The sequence below is a fragment of the Talpa europaea genome (genome assembly GCF_964194135.1).
Source record: "Talpa europaea genome assembly, chromosome: 3".
NCBI lineage: Eukaryota > Metazoa > Chordata > Mammalia > Eulipotyphla > Talpidae > Talpa > Talpa europaea.
Window position 1 is genome coordinate 57,183,468 of NC_140069.1, and position 18,233 is coordinate 57,201,700.

The 18,233-nt window shown below is 40.0% G+C and overlaps 1 protein-coding gene across 2 annotated transcripts in view; it reads right to left on the reverse strand.

Moving 5' to 3' along the window:
• Window positions 1-10,519, reverse strand: part of RAB2A (RAB2A, member RAS oncogene family) — a gene marked incomplete at its 5' end in the record, with an annotated part of 76,303 nt that extends 65,784 nt beyond the window's left edge. For both annotated transcript variants that reach the window (XM_084229171.1, XM_084229170.1), the window contains one exon: window positions 10,474-10,519. In XM_084229171.1, coding sequence (XP_084085297.1) covers window positions 10,474-10,519 — 46 coding nt within the window. The remainder of the gene's footprint in view (window positions 1-10,473) is intronic.
• Between the last annotated feature and the right edge of the window lie 7,714 nt (window positions 10,520-18,233).

An 18,233-nucleotide genomic window follows, 5' to 3' on the forward strand; every position in this document is an offset into this window, starting at 1 on the left:
ATGGAGCTGTAACAGGGTGGTCCCCAGGAAAGGGGGAGGTTCCCTGCCCCACCCAAGGGAGGGTGGAGCTGAGCAGGAAGAGGAGGAGCTGCAGAAGAGACTGAGGAAGGAAGCAGGATGGAGCCAGGAGACCTGGAGGAGGCGCATGGAGCCTAGAGACACGTGAAGAAACTGCGCTTGTCTTTTGGTCGTGGACTAGGTGACACAGATGTGGGTGAGACCCGTGGGGAGGTGACAATGGCAGCTTTTATCTTGATGTTGATTTTGCTCTTTTCCTTCCGGGCTTGTCCGGTTGTTTGTGACCCTTTTCTGTGGGTCCCCACTGGAAGATGCTTTAGACTTGTAGCAGGCTTTGGGGCCTTGTTCTGGGCCAATCCCATTTGGATGGACTTTTACCCACGAGGGGACGGGTAACTCTGGATGCTTCATTTAGAAACTAGACTCTTTGCCTTACCTGTATTGTTTCCTAGTTTTATTAAAGTTCCTTCCCATTAAAGTCTCCTATGTTTTGTGTTGATGCGGCGGATGGCAGAACCCATGTAGAATAGGCAGGTTTGTGGGGTTTGGGCTGCCCCTCTCCCTGTCCTATAACAGAGCCACCACACTAATCAAGACATAATAATTACAAATCCTAGGCTCTTGGAAAATTTTCAAGAGTGTTATCTAAGCTAAAATAACAAGCAAAGATTTAAAATAATATGGTATTTTGCCTCTTAGATGGTTAGCAGTTATTGCTAAAAGTGGTCAAATGTGGAAGATGGAATCAATTACCAATTTTAGAAATGCCAGGGGCAGCAGAGTAGGCACAAATACACCACTTACACTGACTTATCAAAGCAAATGAAAAAAGAGAAACAAATTACTGACATGCTAATTTCAAAGACAACAATAAAGTTAGAGAAAAAACAAAACCTAAAGTATTGTTATACAACCATATGGGGGCACTAGGCAAATACTATATCCATTCTACAAACAGAAAACTCAGAAATTTGAATGAATTGTTCATTTGCACAAATATTAATTAGCTCTTTTCATTAACTCTTTCTACATTGTCCTATAAGGATTAGGTGACACTATACTAAGCAAGCTTGAGAAATTTGACCACTACATTGTATTCTGTGTGGAACATATGACAAGTGTCAAGGCAAATGGTTATGCTTGTGATCTATGTGTTGATTTCTGCCAAAGTGACTGAATCAGAGTAGTAGGAGAAATAAATCTGAATTTGTCAATGATTAGATGCTCCTGGTAAAAATATAGGCCCTCAGATTGAATTTTTAAATATAGTAGTGGGGTAGATAAAAAACAGCTTAAAAAAAAAATGTGACATGGTGGACTAAAAGAACAAGAATTAGAATCAACTGATAACTGTTCTAGAAAGTTAATTTAGATTAGCTGATAAAACTGAAGACAGGCACATTTTCCACCCATAATTCCACTTCAAGATTATTTCCAGAACTCTTATATAGCACAAGTATTCAAGGAGGCAAACACAAGAATAATTCATGCAGAATTGTCTTTCACAACAAACCAATCAACCATTTGAAAATCTGTTAACAAAAAACACGGAAAAATTTGGAAATAAATAAAAAGACTTTAATTAACCAAGCAAGGAATTACTATCAACAAAATACAGCAATATATATCAATACATATAAATCTCTCAAAAATGCTGAAAGAAGAATTTTCAAAGTATAATTCCATCAATGTGAAGTTCAGAAAATACATAAAATATTGTGAATTGTTTACAGATACATATGTAGTAATCATATGGAAACTTTCCCAGAAAAAAACACCAAATTCAGGAGAGGAGTTTACCTCCAGAGAAGAAGGGAGATGAAGGGAGCTATAAGTACTTTAACTTATCGATAATGTTTATTTCCTGAACACAATAAAACCTGATTCCAGAAAAAAATAGAATTTAAAAAATGAGGCAAATATGAAACAAAAGGTAATATTCAAAATTAAGCATCAAACATGTCTATATTCTCTAAGAGAAAGTCAGAAGTCAAAAGTGAAAAGATTGTAAGAAAAAAGAAAAAAACATGATTAAAACCAAGAGCACCGTTCCTAATACGCTCAAGCAAAGTTTCATAGTGATCAGTTCCCCAAGATTTGTTTACAATTCTAATCATAAACCTGTTTTCTTGAGTTAGTTGGGAGGAGGTTTCTGTGCCTTGTAATCAAACAGATTCTTCCTGGAATCTTTTGAAATCATTTTGTGGACTTGGTTAGTCACAGGCTGCTAAAAATACAGATATTTGAAATAACATGAACAATTCTGAATCATGAACTCTCCATAAAACATCTAGATGTAAACAAATATGGCATGTTCAAAAAATACCAACATAGACTACGAAAGGCACAAACAGAATCAAGGATGATTCCTCTAAGTTATGTGCTACCTACAAATGAGCAGCAGGGAATTTGAGGAGGGGGAAAACACATTAGAACACAGAGGGTAAATTTTTCAAACAAACATGGAAAAATTAGAAAAACATTTATAAAGAAGCAGAATAAAAAGTGAGGATGAAATATTAACCATTTCTCAAGTCAGTGTGACACACATGATCTCACATATTAATCCCTATACTATAGATGAGGACACCAAGACTTGGGAAGATTAGGCCCACGTCCACATTGCTGATAAGGAACAGAAAAACTTTATCTTTGTTTTCTATATGACAGTTTTGTTTCATTTTTGCACAAATAACGGTTATATGTGTTTTTACTCCCAAGGGACTATCCACTACCACAGCAACCTAACAGACAAAGAAATTAGTAAACTTATAGAATGAGGCTTGATACGTAATATGGGAATCAAGAAATATGTATGATTTGGAAGAAAGAACCTGGACTTTGGAGTTAGACTGGGGTTCAAATTCTACCTTGGTAATTGTCTCTGTCAGAGAGATTACTATTCAGATTCAGTGAGTTATGCTACTCCAGAAAAGCCTTCCATACCAGTCATAATCTCATACTCTTCATTATATTACATTGTATTCTTTTTAAGAGGCTCATAAGAAAAATTTCTTTCAAGACTCAATTTTTTTTTTTACAATATTTAATTAACTACTCTGGAGTAATTAAATACATGCATGTTATATACTTAAAAGTGGATAAAACAATTAGGGGATATGTGCAAGATTCTCTTTGTATGGGTTGGTGCTAAATAGTGTTCATTTCAAAAAGGTATACACAATTCTGTCATCATCATATACTCTGAAATTAATGCTGCTTCTGGTTTCATTTTTGTTTCTACTTATTCTTACTGTTTTTCCTTAGCCCTTTCCATTGCTCCCCCACAAAGACAAACAAACCCTTATCCCAGGAACCTGCTAACCCACAGGTCAAAGAGGACTTTGCAAATATGATTAAGATAACAGACCCTGAGGGCCTCCCCTGGTGCTCAGCAGTTGAGCCATGGGTTGCGAAGCTGCCCGCAGCCTCTGCAGTGCTGGTTTGATCCCTGGCCACCAGTGAGCATCCCACATGGCGCGCAGACCTCTCCTGCCACGCTCGCTGCTCCCCTCAGCAGTGTATTTCGGTCCATCTGCGTGTTCTGTTCCCCGCTCTGGCTCTGGTGAGTTCTCTTGCCCTCCCACCTCGCTTCTGACTGTACCCAGTGCTTGTATAAATAAATAAATAAATCTTTAAAAAAAAAAGATTATAGACCCTGAGATAGGGAGATCATCCTAGATTATCCAGGTAAATTCAATCTAATCACATGAGTCCTTAAAAGCAGGAAACCTTTTCCCAGTTTCTGTCAGAAATAGGATGACTCAAGAGGAGGGAGAAATATGTGACAGTACAAGGACTTAATCTGTTGCTGTTGCTAGCCTTGAAGGTAGAAGGCCATGGCCAAGGAATACCAGTATGTGAGCGGTCTCTAGTACAGCTCTCAAATCATAGCCTGGAAGAAATCAGAGATCTCAGACCTACAACTGCAAGGAACTTTATTTTATAACAATAGTAAAGACCATCCAGAAGGAAACCAAGCCCTGCTGAAACACTGTTTTCAGCCTGGTGAACCATACATCAAACTTCTAACATGCACTGATATACACAAGAAACTAGGTAGAATTCAGAACTGTAAGATCATCAGTCAATTATGTTGTTTAAGTGTATTTCTGTCCTTCTGCCTGTTCTGCTCCCTGCTCTGGCTCTGGTGAATTCTCTCACCCTCCCACGCTTCTGACTGTACCCAGTGCTTATGTAAATAAATAAATAAATCTTAAAAATAAATAAATAAATAAATAAACTATGTGGTAGCTTGTTGTGGTAGCAAGAGAAAACTAATACATAAAAACTAAACACTTTTAAAAAAGACTCATTTTGTAGAAAAAGTGGGATGTAGGCCAGAGATGGGGGGGGGGGTGAGAGTACCCACCAGAGACAGAGTGGGGAGCAGAATGGGCAGATTTACTGAAATACATTGCTGAGGGGAGCAGTGGGCAAGACAGGAGAGGTCTACAGTGTGCGACATGCAGGTTGGCTCTCTGGCTGGGGTTTAAGACTTAACCCCAGCCTGAACTAAATACTTTTTTAAAGTGCTCTTAAATCCTTTCTCTAGACAAGAAATAAACTGGTCAATACAATGTAGCCTACTAAGCAGCGACACCTAGCACACATTCATCATCTACCCTAACTAATTCTGTGCCAGGCATGGTCTTGACTTTAGGAGACTCACTAGAACATGCATGCATTAGTATTCATTTTCTTCCTTTCTCACTCAGGTTTGATGAGAACTATAATAACTGTCAACTACACCTGAAAATGGGAACATTTTGAAGAGAGAACTGGGAGATATTTAAAGATCTATATTTAAAGCTCTGAAAAGTAAAAACTTACAAGAGGTAGAGGTGAGAGATATATAATAATTTGTCCCAAATAGTATAGCTCAAATTATATATTTCATATGTAAAATGATGACATCATGTATCTGGTGAAGTATTAAGGATAAAACATTTTGATATTGTATATAAACTAAAAAGTGGAGAATTCCTCATGAAAATCTACTATACATAGTGGTCAAAAGCTTATGTGGAGAATTCCATATCAATTAAACTTGGCTATACCTTAGGGATTACTTAAATAAAACCCCAGAGAACGAAAAATCTAACAGCAAAAAGGAAAGAACCAATTTTAGAAATACATCAGGAAAAAAAAAGGCCCACGGTTGACTACTACAGGAGTATTTAGTACTACACAAACAACACTTTTAAAAAACATAATTGTCCAGAATTCACTGCAGATCTACTAAAAGAGCATCTCTAAGGATGAGACCCAAAGAGTTTGGCTTGAGAAACACACAGAAATTAAAATGCTGTGACAATGTATATATGGTAGCAATGGAGTCTAGCATCTTTTAGCCAAGTATCCTTTACTTATAAATCAGAAACAAGAGCCAGAATGCAGATTGTAAAACAAAGCTGGTGAAATCAAGGAAACTTTCATGTAAAAAACAAAAAGCTAGAAAAGGGGACAAAGGAAGTCAGCATGTGGCTGTGTCTTTTGTAGCAAAGGACAGAGCCACAGACTAAGGATGAGTAGAGAATAACAAAATGGAGCAAGCACAGCAGGCTAGAGTGAGAGAAAAACAGCTGAGCTGGCAAAATTAGGATCTGCTCAAATAAAATAGCAAAATTACTGGCTACTGCAATAGGAGAAGTGCTAGAGAGATAAAATGAAGGAGGGGGAGGTGTGGGGAAGATAAAGGAGAAAATTAAGTTCATGTTGGAGCAGAGGCAGGAATGGAGTGGGGACTAAAAGCACAAGAGCTCTGAGAAGAAAGAAGAGAGGGACATTATTTCAGACGAGTAGGTTCACCAGGAAAGGTTAACAAGGGGAAAAAAGAATCAGAAAAACAGGGTAACCGCCTTTATGGTTCAACATTAGTTTTAGGAGTGATACAAATATTAAGGGAAGAAAGAAGCAAATGAACCGGTTAGGAAAAGGAGACCAAACAGGGTAGTCAAAAATCTTGAAAGACTAAGTGAAATGCATAAAGCAAAAATTTAAGTAAAATAAACATATTGTCTAAAATTCACATGCGGTTTCAGAAACATTTTAGCTCTCATTTGGTAAAATAAAACACATCTAAAAAAAGGCAACACGAAACAGCATAGTTTAGGGTTGCATCAGTGATACAATTATGAAGAAAAGCAAGGAAAGAATTTTTTATCAGAATACTAGCTAGTGCACACCTGGGAAAGAGAAAGAGGTATGTGATGTGGATGTGTACTTCTTAACAGGGTATGGATACTGATTTATTACTATTCTTCAGAACTATTAAACTATGCAAACATATTAAATACATGTATGTTTTTATATGCATGATGAAAATTTCACAGTTAAAAGAAATCTTTAATGGAATTTTTCTACCTCCAAATTTCCCAGTTTGTTTCTCTAGTTTGTTTTCTGAGAATAGTTTAACAAATTTGTTCATAATAATTGGTGTTTCCAGCCTTAGGTTTTGCAACAAGGAACTCTACCAAAGACCCAGTGAATCAAAATATTTTTTTAACACTCTAGGTGAGTCACAAAAACTTAAAGAAATTCAAGTTTGAGTCTCTCACAGGAATAGGTCTTCTTTCCACTTATGCTTTAGAGAATTTAACCCATTCGTTCCCCAAGTTCTCTTAAGATTTTTGTTCCTGCCCTCTCTTGTATTCTCAATCTTTTAACCTGTTTTCCCCATCTTAACATAGACACCCCACACATACCTCAACCTGAATTTGCAACCAACTCTAAACTTCTCACTCTTCCCTTCCTTTTACACTTAAAAGTCTCCAATGGTTCTCACACACTACCACTTTTAACTTACCAATCTCTGAAAGCACCAATACTGTAACTGAGCTGCAAATATGTACTTTCAACTACCTAGCAGGCATATCCCTTTCACACACCTAGCAAATTCCTTATCATCATTCTCTAATTTCAGCCTTGCAGCCCTCCCTCAAGGGTCCACCAATTCATTAAAAATCTGATACTGAACTGCCCACTTTTACATTTAAGACAAAGTCCAAAGTTTTCCAAACAATAAACAAGATTATTTAAAATGCATAAGGTGATGGTAGTCAAAAGGCACAAACTTCTGGTTCTAAGATACATAAGTTATGAGACATTAAGCAATGTAAAACATGAGTATAGTTAACAATATTGTATAGCTGAAAGATGCAATGAAAAGTTATTAAACGTTCATGACAAGGAAAAAAATGTAATCATATGTGATGATGGATGTTAACCAGACTTACTATAATCTTCCATTTTCATTATACACAAGTATCAAATCATTATGTTATACATGTAAAGCTAATATGCTATATTTTGCATAATGCTATATGCAAAATATTTTCAGACAATGTGATAAAAGTGTGCAAGACCAGGTTGTTGTTGTTTATTTTTTTAAGTAGTACTTTTCCTCAAAAGATTGAGAAAAAAGTTTTGATCTAACTTTTCATTTTGGGGGGTCATAGGGGACACAAAAAGGGGGCATTTCAGATAGAACACAACCAGGAATGTGACTTTGTGGGCCTAGATGAGAGGCAGTGAAGAGGAAAGAGGGTTAGTGATGAGGTTAAAATGATAGGCAGCTGCCCAGAATTTCTGGAGCAACAATTTTACAATTTTTAATTGATCTGTTTATATTAGGCCAAGTTTTTTTTTTAAATACCAGTTCCTGTTTTATATATAGATATTAAATGACACATTTTGCTAAGTGATTTTTCCACAACAAGATCTACCAATGAAAACAGAAACGCTACATCTTAACTGCATTTGGCCATAAGTAAGAAATACTTCAACAGTATCATTGTGATCATGATCCTATGAAAGAGAAACTCAGAGAAGGAAAACTGGGATGGTTCCCTTTTCTTAGAAAATCAAAGTACTATCATATTTGTCTCATTTTATCTCCCTGCCGAGAGAAGGAAAAGATAAAGGATGATTGTTTTAAAGGCTAGGGAAAGTGAAAGAGAGGAAAAGTAGTGATTCCCTTCATTCTAAGATGCATGATTTTACACAACTTTTATTAAAAAAAATCAGGATGGATATCACATTGTTGATTTAATGTTATCTTTTTGGGGGGAGGGCCACATTAAGTGTATCTTATAATTATGGGCATACTTTGAGTTAAGGAATCATGGTAAAAGATTTCAATCAGATTTATCAGCAAGAAAGTGGCAGAATTGGGCTAAAGAATTCTGTTGTCAAGTTATTAATGCATAATAAGACTATAGTGGCCTGTCTGGCTACTCTTTATTAATTAAATATACAGAATCTACCTTTTAGTAGTAGCTTCCTGAAATACAAAGTCATACTATGCCCTTTCTGACCTCAAGAAACCTGTAATTAAGTTTCGATGTCTACACATGTATCTATAAAACAGCCTGGGATTAGTAGCTGAAGAATGCTAAAAAGTGAGCTACATCAAGGTAAGGAGAGATAGTCACTTGCAGTCAGGATGCAAGGAAAATCCTGACACATCACAAGAACTTAATAGATATTGATTCTGAAAATATCTTGAAAGACCCAGCTTAGATTCTGAAGAACTGACAGAATACCCAGAGAAGGCACTCCAAGCAGAGAGGAGAGAGAGGAAATCACAAAAACAACAAAACACAGAAATCAGTCACTGGGCCTAAGTGGCAGAAACAAGGGAGGGAAGTGAATCATGGGAAAAGATTAGAAAAGTAAACAGGGGCTAAATTATGGCATTCTTTAAAAATCAAACTAAAAATGTGAACAGAGCTATAGCCTCCTGATAGCCATGTCTCAAAGACATGTAATCTGACAGTAAAATATGCTGGCTGAGCTGAAGTGGAGAGACTGTACAGAATTCAGTGTCAAGCATACAGTGCCTGACCTAAGTGGTAACAATAGTAATGCCAAGGAGAGTCATCCCTTCTTCTGGGGATGAGGTAAATCGCAAGACAAAAGCCTACCAACTTGCTAGTATTTTGTAGATCTTCTACTCCCAGCACAACGCTTAAATGCACAGTAGATGCTCACTAAGTGAGCTGAAAGAAGACAACCTGCAAAAGTGGATCTGAATCTTCACTACTGCTAAGTAACCATAATCACTCTCTACTTTTCAAATTATAGTTAACATGAATTCTCCCTCCAATCTTGGTTTTACAGCCTAAATGTAAATTTTCCAGGTTTTAAAACTTCCCCCTTCCGTTTTCAAGATATGCAACCGCATTTTTTAAGTCTATAAATTTGCTACTACACGTACTCTGCGAAACACTGCCTATCCCGGGATATAAGTAGGCAACCAACCAGTTTCCATACAGCACACATCAATACACCTTGCTTAAAAAACATTAATAGCAAAAAGTTCTCTTTTAGACATGTTTCTTGTGTTACTGAATCTGTTACATCACTAGTGCAACCACAAGTTGGTGCTTACATTTCTAAAGTTGTGCAAAGGGTTCAAAGTTGTGTAAGAGTCATCACTGAAATCAGACTCTGGTATATTAATAGTTGTAACACCTGAACAGTCTTGGTTTTATTATTAGATTCAAAGTAATGCCAAAATCACAAGTACTAAAAAATATTTCACAATGGGTTTGTTCATCTATGAAATAAGCTCGGATGTTAATTTAGGTGCGAATAACTGGATTTCTTCCTGTTTCGAACATCAGCTCACCTTAAAACTAGCATCTGGGATCCTGATTTGATATACTTAAAATAAAAATCTGTGTGTTTCTCGCACTCTTCGCGCGCGCGCACGTACGTACACGTACACACACACACACACAGACACGCACACACCCACAGCGCAACACTGAAAGGCCTTGCATTACTATCAGATATCCCCAGTTTACACGTGGCAAGAGTCGACCGAACTCTTTCATGCCTTATTGACCTCAAAAGTGACTCCCCAACCGTCAAGTAATGAAAAGTGACTTATTGACTAGGGAGTTGAGGGTGTTAAAATTTTTTTTTTAAAAGGTTTCCCTATCTCCTTTTCAGCTGGCTGTCCCCACAGCAGGGAGCGCTTTGACAAGGTCTTGGCAGATGCGTGCAGGTCGGAGGTGCCACTGATTAGGAAACTCAAGACCCTCTTGGCATCCCTTCTGCTCTCCTCTGCCTTTTCCTTCACCCGGGCGGCGAAGCGACCCAAGCTGAGGGGCCCTGGCGTGGGAGTGCGGTCGTGCGATCCGGCCCTGACGGCCCCCGGCCGGGCCGCCCCTCCAGTCCTGTAAGTCCCAGGTTGGGCGTCGCCAAAAGGCTGCGGCGGCCCCGGGCTGCAAGGCTGGCCTGGGCGGGGGCCGCGGCCCGGGCCTGGCCAGGCCGCGGCCGCTCGCAGTGCCCACGTCACCAGCTCCAGCACTGCGGAAATGGAGCGCGCGGCAGGGAGGAGGCGCCGGGCGGCGTCCGCGCCCGCGCCCCCGCCAGGCGCCGTTTGCCCCTCAGCCCCGGCCGGGAGGTCGCCGACACCCGCCCGCCCGTGCCCCGGGCCCTCACCTGTGTCGCCGATGATGATGTACTTGAAGAGATAGGCGTACGCCATGGCCGCGGCCGCTCGGTGCCAGGGCACACGGCTCCTCCTCCTGCTACTGCTCCTCCTCCGCGCCCCTCACCCCGGCACCGCTCGGCCTCGAAACGCCGGGCCCCGCCCGCAGTCGCTGTCGCCGCCGTCAGCCGCCCGGAATGAGGGGTCGAGAGGAAGCCGCGCAAACTGACACCGGTGGAGCCGAGGGAGACAGCGCCCGACCGAGCCCAGCCGAACAATAACAGCCGCCGCTGCGCCCCCGCCCCGCCTCCGCGCCGACCCGGAAGTGCTGCGGCCGCCGGCGCCGCCGGAGGAAAGGGGAGGAGCCGCGCACGCCGGCCGCGCCACGCCGGCCGGAGCCCCGCCCAGCCAGAGCCCCGCCCGCGCCCGCCGGGGCCACGCCCAGCGCCGCGCCTGCCGCGCCCCGGCCGCCCCGGCCGCCCCGGCCGCCCCGTCCTCCCGGCGTCGGGCGAGCCCGGGCGCGGGTCGATCGACAATTTTGAGCCGGCGACCCCGGCGGCAGGGAGGGGCTGGGGGAGGGGGAGGAAGGGTTCGGTTCCGTCGCTGCTGAGCGCGGGGCTGTCGCATTCTTCCGCCCGGCGGGGGCGGCGCGGGGCACGTGATGGGAAGGCGGAGGTCGCGTTCGATGCCAGGCCCCGCCGGGGCTCGGGGAAGGTGTTGAAAAGCCCCCGCCCCCCGGGGGTGTGTAGCGGAGAGATGGGGTTTATGAGTTTGAGGCCGGTGGCTGACAGTGCAAATTGGAAGTATTTGTATACTGGAAATAGTTAAGTCAGGAACTATGAAGTATGTTAGGCCCTTACTGTGGAATACTATGCTGCTCTTAATTAAAAAGAAAAAAAAAAAGCCTGATACATGTTAAGTGGAAACAAGGCAATGGACTCTGTAAATATGTATTTGTACCCTGTATTATATATTAACATTATTATGTGTTGTATGTGTATTGTTTAGATATAAGATTTACTGAAGATATAATAAAGGATTTCATCTATCAATTATATTGTATATAAGACATTTTATTTTATTAATATAAATTATGTATTTTACCATCGTGCAGGAAATGACAGGAATACATTTAAATATCCATACATGCATAGTGAATCTGAAAGGAAACATCACCTGTACCAAAGGAGGCCATGGGATTAAAGATCCACATTTCACTAAATTTTTCTGTGGAATTTGAAATTTTTTGCAGCATTCGTGAATTATCTATTGAAAACTATTTTTAAAGGAAAGCGAAATAACTTTTTGTTCATTCAACTAACATTTGTTGAGTGTATACTGTGCTTTGTGAGGTGTTAGGCTTTGCAATTAAAGGGGGACTCACTCCTGAAAGAATATGGTTTTGGAAGAGGAGATGAAGAACGAAGTTTATGTGTCAGGATAGGATACCTAGAGAAGTTGATGTCTGCACCAGGAGTGTGAATGATTAATAAGAGTGTTAAAAGGCCAAAAGTTTAGGGAGGGGAAGTTGAAGTTTATGCACAAAGAATAGAATGCAAAGTTCGTGGACCTGTAACAATGTCATTTCCATAGAAAGGGGAGGTTCCAGGTTCCCAGCCCCACCCAAGTTGCTGAGCGGGGAAAACACTAAAACAAACAAACAAATAAAGGGCAACCTGGGAAGACATGGAGGAGGGACATGGAAGGACAGAGACTAGTGAATAAGAATCTCCAATTGCTTCCCAGGCTTGGACTTGTACCAGGGACTTGAGGAACGTGGACGGCGACCCTTGAAAGAGACAGAGAAGTGGGTAAGAGACCCTTGAGGAGGGCAACGGCAGCCTTTATCTTGACTTGTATTTTATTACTGCTCTTTTCCTTCCAGACTTGTCTGGCCCCTTCTCCCCCTTTCCTGTGGGTCTCCACCACACGGTGCCTTTAGACTTGTGGCAAGCTTTCGGGCCTCAGTGGTCCCACTTTGGGCCAACCTTATTTGGCTGAGCATTTACCCACAGGTTTTGGTAGCTTCAGGTGTTTAATTGGAAACTATTTTAACTATATTCTTTCTCTTCTCCATTACACACTAATTATACTAAAGTTGTTTTCTATTGAAGGTCTTACTACTAAGTATGTTTTGTCTTTATGCAGTGGATGGCAGTACCCATTTAGAGCAAGTAGATTGGGGGTCTCAGGGTGCCCCTCATTCTGCTCACGGAATTTAAAATTGTCTAAGGGGGGGCCTCCCCGGTGACGCAGCGGTTGAGCGCTGGGTTGCGAAGCTACCCGCGGCCTATGCGGCTCTGCGGCGCTGGTTCGATCCCCGGCTGCTCCCCGGCCACCGGAGGAGGGTCCCACATGGCGCGCAGACCTCTCCTGCCGCCCGCTGCTCCCCTCAGCAGTGTACTTCTCCCCGGCCACCGGAGGAGGGTCCCACATGGCGCGCAGACCTCTCCTGCCGCCCGCTGCTCCCCTCAGCAGTGTACTTCGGTCCTTCTGTCTGCTCTGCTCCTCGCTCTGGCTCTGGTGAATTCGCTCACCCTCCCGCGCTTCTGACTGTACCCAGTGCTTGTATAAATAAAATAAATAAATCTTTAAAAAATTGTCTAAGAGACTCCGTTTATTAACCCATATTCTATAATATTGGAAGGAGAATCACTGTGGGAGGAGAAGTGACTGGGATTTAGTTGCTGGGTTGTTCCTAGTGTCTAATATTCTCTCCCTTTCATTGTCTCTCTATTCTACTGACACCTTCATGCTAGGCTGGCTGTGGCTACTTGCTACATGGTTTGGATGGCCTTGCTATATCTGAAATCAAAGACTTAGGTTTTTTGTTACTTTAATAAAATATTTGGGGCCTTCCCTGATGGCGCCGGTGGTTGAGTGCTGCGCTGTGAAGCTGTCCGCAGCCTCTGTAGCGCTGTTTGGATCTCGGCCTGAAGGCGAGGGTCCCACATGGCACGGCAGACCACGCCTGTCTCGCCCGCTGCTCCCCTCAGCAGTGTAGTCAGTCTGCCTGTTCTGTCCCCCCCCCCCCTCTCTGGTGAATCCTCTCACCTTCCCGCGAATCTGGCCTGTACCCCGTTCTTGTATAAATAAATAAATCTTTTAAACAAATTTTTAAAAATTAAAAAAAATATTTGGAGGGAATTTTACTAAAAACTTTAGGGATATAGTACCAGAATTTGCCCTGAAAAGTTACCTGGAATTGTATAATCTGATCTACTTATCTTTAATTTGGGAAGTGGGGGAAGGAAGGTAGAATGCAGAGCTTGGAGTCCTAGGCCTCAGGTTCCAGAGGCCATTTTGTCTCTCCCATCTTTCACTCAGGTCTTTCTTGGTTGGTGGACATCTCGGACTGCCCGGTTCTGCCAAGAGAAACTCATTTCTATTACTCCAAGATGTATGGCCCTTTATCCATAGATTCAAGGATAACTCTATCAGCATGTTACTCAAAAGCGTAACATTCTTGCAGATCAGGAGCATTCCTTACTGTTAGAGGAAGTGAGTAGCTGGAAAAGTCAGGTGCCAGATCATGCAAGGTTTTGTAGCCATGTCAATATGCATATAAACTCTGTATATAAGGGAAATTGAAAAGAAAGATCTGAATTGGGTATATAAAAAAAATGAATATAGCGCTTTAGAGGCAATACAGTATAAAGAAACAGGAAACCTGGTTTCTGGTGTAGGCTTCACCACTAACTGGTTGGATGATTGTGACAAATCATTTGGCCTCTCAGAGATTCATTGCATTCATCTCTAAAGTGAAGGAATTAGGTGTCATTTAAAAGGGCTATTCCAAGTCTGACATCCATGAATTTTATGTCTATCCAAACTCCAGGTTTAAAGTCCTGTAAAATAGGTAATAACCCTTCTCGGGTGAAAATGTCAGGGTACCAGGATCAAAAGTGTATTATTCTTGATAAAATGAGAAATGTGTAGAGAAATTGGAATGATTGGTCACTGCATAGCAATAAAATCTAAGGAAAAGAGCAAGGATGTAATTTCCAGGTCCTTCTCTGAACCTTGGTTTCTTCATCTGAAAAAGTAGATGACTGTCTCAAAAAGTCAATTTAGGTGTTACAAAGTCAATTTAGGTGACAATGAGCTAATCTGTGTAAAGGTGTTTTGTAAATTATACTTAAACATATACTTGAAGCACTTAGTGTTGAATGGTTTTTAAAAATTACCGTGAGAGCGTAAAGGCCTAACCATTATGTGGATTTTGTTTTAAAATGAGTTCTATTGTATGTCATCTACTTTAATTTTTTTCTACATATAATTTATTACATTTTCTCTAAACCTGTGTGTTGTTTTATATTGATATAGAGCAATAGAAGAAATGTGATATAAAGAAGAACTGTTTTAAATCCTCTTCAAAATAGTATTGGTTATGAATAAAACCACACTATTCATTTTAAATATTTTATTTAGCCCCCCCCAAATCCAAAAACATTTGTTAAGAAAAATTCCTTGAGCAAAATGACAGAAATAAACTTCTCTTCCCTTGAGTGGTAGTATACGTCCTAGGATTTCCATTCAATTGGATTTTCAACTATTTTACTCTTTTAGGGATGAATTGCAATAATCTCATCTCTCTGGCTTACAGCATTTATGATCTGAAGGTCATAACTGTGAAATTTAAAGATTATTAGGTTTTATCCTCCAAGATTTTTTATTCAAATTCTCCATGACATTTTTTAGTATAGTATTCTATTGGAATTTTGCATTTACTGCTTCAAACTAAAGTTTTTATATGTTTAAATATTCTCTGGTTTTGCTTACTCTCAGATTGTGGAAGGGGGGTAGAATGGGATGAGATGGGAGAAGGGTGACTTGGAATACTGTAATCCAGAGGTTCTTACTTTGGTTTCTTCGATTCCTTAGCCAGTCCTCAGATGTACTGTGGGGGTTTGGTGGCCCTCCAGAAAGTTTATGGAAGTGTTGTATGTACTTGCACATATGTAATTTTATGGGAAACTTGCATGAGTCTGATGTAGAAATAATTAAGAACCATTGTGAAATGCCTTTCAGTGATTTCTAAATACCGTGACAGAGCTAATTATCCAGAAAATAATTAGTTCAGTGCCAGTTTTGGAGGAAGAAAGACGTAGGTTCAGATCCTGAATTTACCGCCTACCTATCTGTTAAGTGATCTTGGGGAAGTTACTAACCTCTCTACACCTTAATTTCCTATGAAATGACATAAGTATCTCGCACAATGTCAAGTTCACAGTAGACATAAAATAAACTTAGTAGTTCTTTGCCCCTTCCCTTTATCTTCTCCCTATTCTCTGCCTCCAATCTGTCACTAAGAACTGTAGGACCCCAACAAAGACTGCTCTAAAGGAGGTTAGGGTCTCCTGGTGTTACTTCATGAGTAACTGGGAAATTACTCATAATTCATGAGTTCTTGGAAATGGGGGTAGGTTTTATGGAGACTGAGACATTTAAGATGGGCCTTAAAAGAGATTATCTTTCATAATCATACTGCTTTTTTTCCCATATTGCTTTAACCTAGTCATTGCAGATGCCCCAATAGCTTTCTCTATTGTACTTTGTTCACTTTATTCATCTGATCTGCCATTTGTATTCTAGTTGGGCAACACATTTAGAATTCCTTGTTTTACTTTCTGTTCATGACCTATTTCTGACCACTTGTCAAGGCCAGAAATGATTGTTTTTTCTCTTCCACTCCATCTGCCCTTCCTTCAAAAGCTCACTTGAAGAGTCAAAATTTAGTGATTGGAATTTCACATCCTTAGTCTATTAGATGTATGAAGAAATTTTATTTTATATGTAGGCTATTCTTTCTACCAATGGACTAATTATTAAGTGCATGGGCCAGAGTAACAAGTGAATATTGTGATAAAAAGCTTGTTTCATAAAATAGTGGATTTAAAATATAACTACATAAAATATTTTGAATTAATAGTGAATAAAAGGGTTTAAAGTGAGAAAAAATCCAGGGTAATGTTCTTAGAGGAACTACTTTTCTAAGTTCTTAGCATTTGTTTTGTGCTTTCAGCAAAGAGGTCTGGAGAAAAGCCCAATATTATTGGATTTCTGGATGTTTGAGTTTCAATCTCTTCCTTTGGACGACCTAGCTGACCTTGACAAAATCCTCTTAAAACTTTGTGTCATCTGTTCAATAGAGAGAACAATTGTAGTTATTTACATAATAGAATTTCTAGGAGGAAGACAGAGAGCACTCTGAAAAGTACATTGCTAGAAGAGAGCACACTTACCAAATTGCAGGTGAATGATTTCCTGCAAATATATCTGAGTATATTAAAAGACCAACTCCTCCAGAATTGTATTACATCAGCAACATTTTATTATCTGCTTTGTTGCGTTATTGTGACTGTGGACTAGTCCATGCAAGTGCTTCAAACCTTACTTTCCATTTATCTTAATGTGTTCTATGTATTGCATTAATTGGCAGCTGTTCCTTATTTTGGAAAAGTTGGAATTAAAATAAGAATGGGGATAAGAGAGGAGTATACTTTGCGTTTTGCTCAAGGGAGACCGGTTCATTACTTCCAGAAGTGCTTCCATTTATTTTCCTCCTAAAGGTCTTTAAGTTTGATAAAGAAAAATGTGTTTTCTCTCTATTTTTGACAAAATGATAAGCTAACTGTCATGATGGAAGGTATGGACATAAAAATTCTTCTGTCATTGTTTTCTTTTGGGTAAGATGGGGTCTTAGGAAATCAGTGGTTCAGGGAATTGCAAAATCTTCTTTCGGTCTACTCCTACTTTCCCTCCCTCTTACGTAATAATTGTCATCTTGCTTCTAGCAATCTCATAGTCAGGATTTTCAACATATGGAGTGAGGGAGAGAAAAAAAAATGACCACTACAGAATCATATTTTGTTTCCAATCTGGAGAAAGCAAAGGTCTATTTTTTCCAAGCTTTCTTATTTTGAAAGATAACACATTAGTTTATTAAAAGAATAAATCTGTTCTTCAAAAAGTAAGATTATATCTAAGGGCTCACATTTAAAAATCTACAAGACTAATTTAGTTTTGTGCTAAAAATGATTGCCTTACTTCTGCTCTTTTGAATTTCTCAATTTAAGATATCTGGGCATCACTCTCAAGGACCTCCTCAAATAAATGGATGAGAAAGTACAGTACAACCTTAAAACAATAAACATTCCACAAATTTTTTGTGCATCTGACATCTAAGAGCAGTTTAGCCGTGTAGTTCTAACTTGAGGTCTCTTATGGGGTTACAGTTAATCTTTCAGCCAGGGCTGCAGTCATCCAAAAGCTTGACTAGGATTGGAGGATTTATTTCCCATATGGTTCCCTCACATAGCTATTGGCAGGAGGCCACAGGAATCTATGTCTTTTATAGGACTGCTTGAGTGTTGTTATGGCAGCTAATTTCTCCAAGATTGAGTGATAGGAATAAGAGGACAAGGCCAAAACCTCAACATCTCATCTCTTTATTCCTTTGGTCCCATGAGCCCACTCTAATGAATAAGGACATTAATATAAGAGGCAAAAGTCACTAAGAATTTTCATCAAGCTGACTACTGTGACCCAAAGATAACAAGAAGTAAAACCAGGAATCTAATAAATGTCTAACTATCTGAAATCAGATTCATTTGGGGTAAAATCATTTTCATTTAATTTATTGACAATGCAATTTTACTGTAAGTGGGTTACTCTATAGAAAAGTTTATTGTAGTTTTGGTTATGTTCACCTCTAAAAATATTTTAGATAAAGGAACTGAAAAATAATTATTGTACAGTTGGAAAAGAA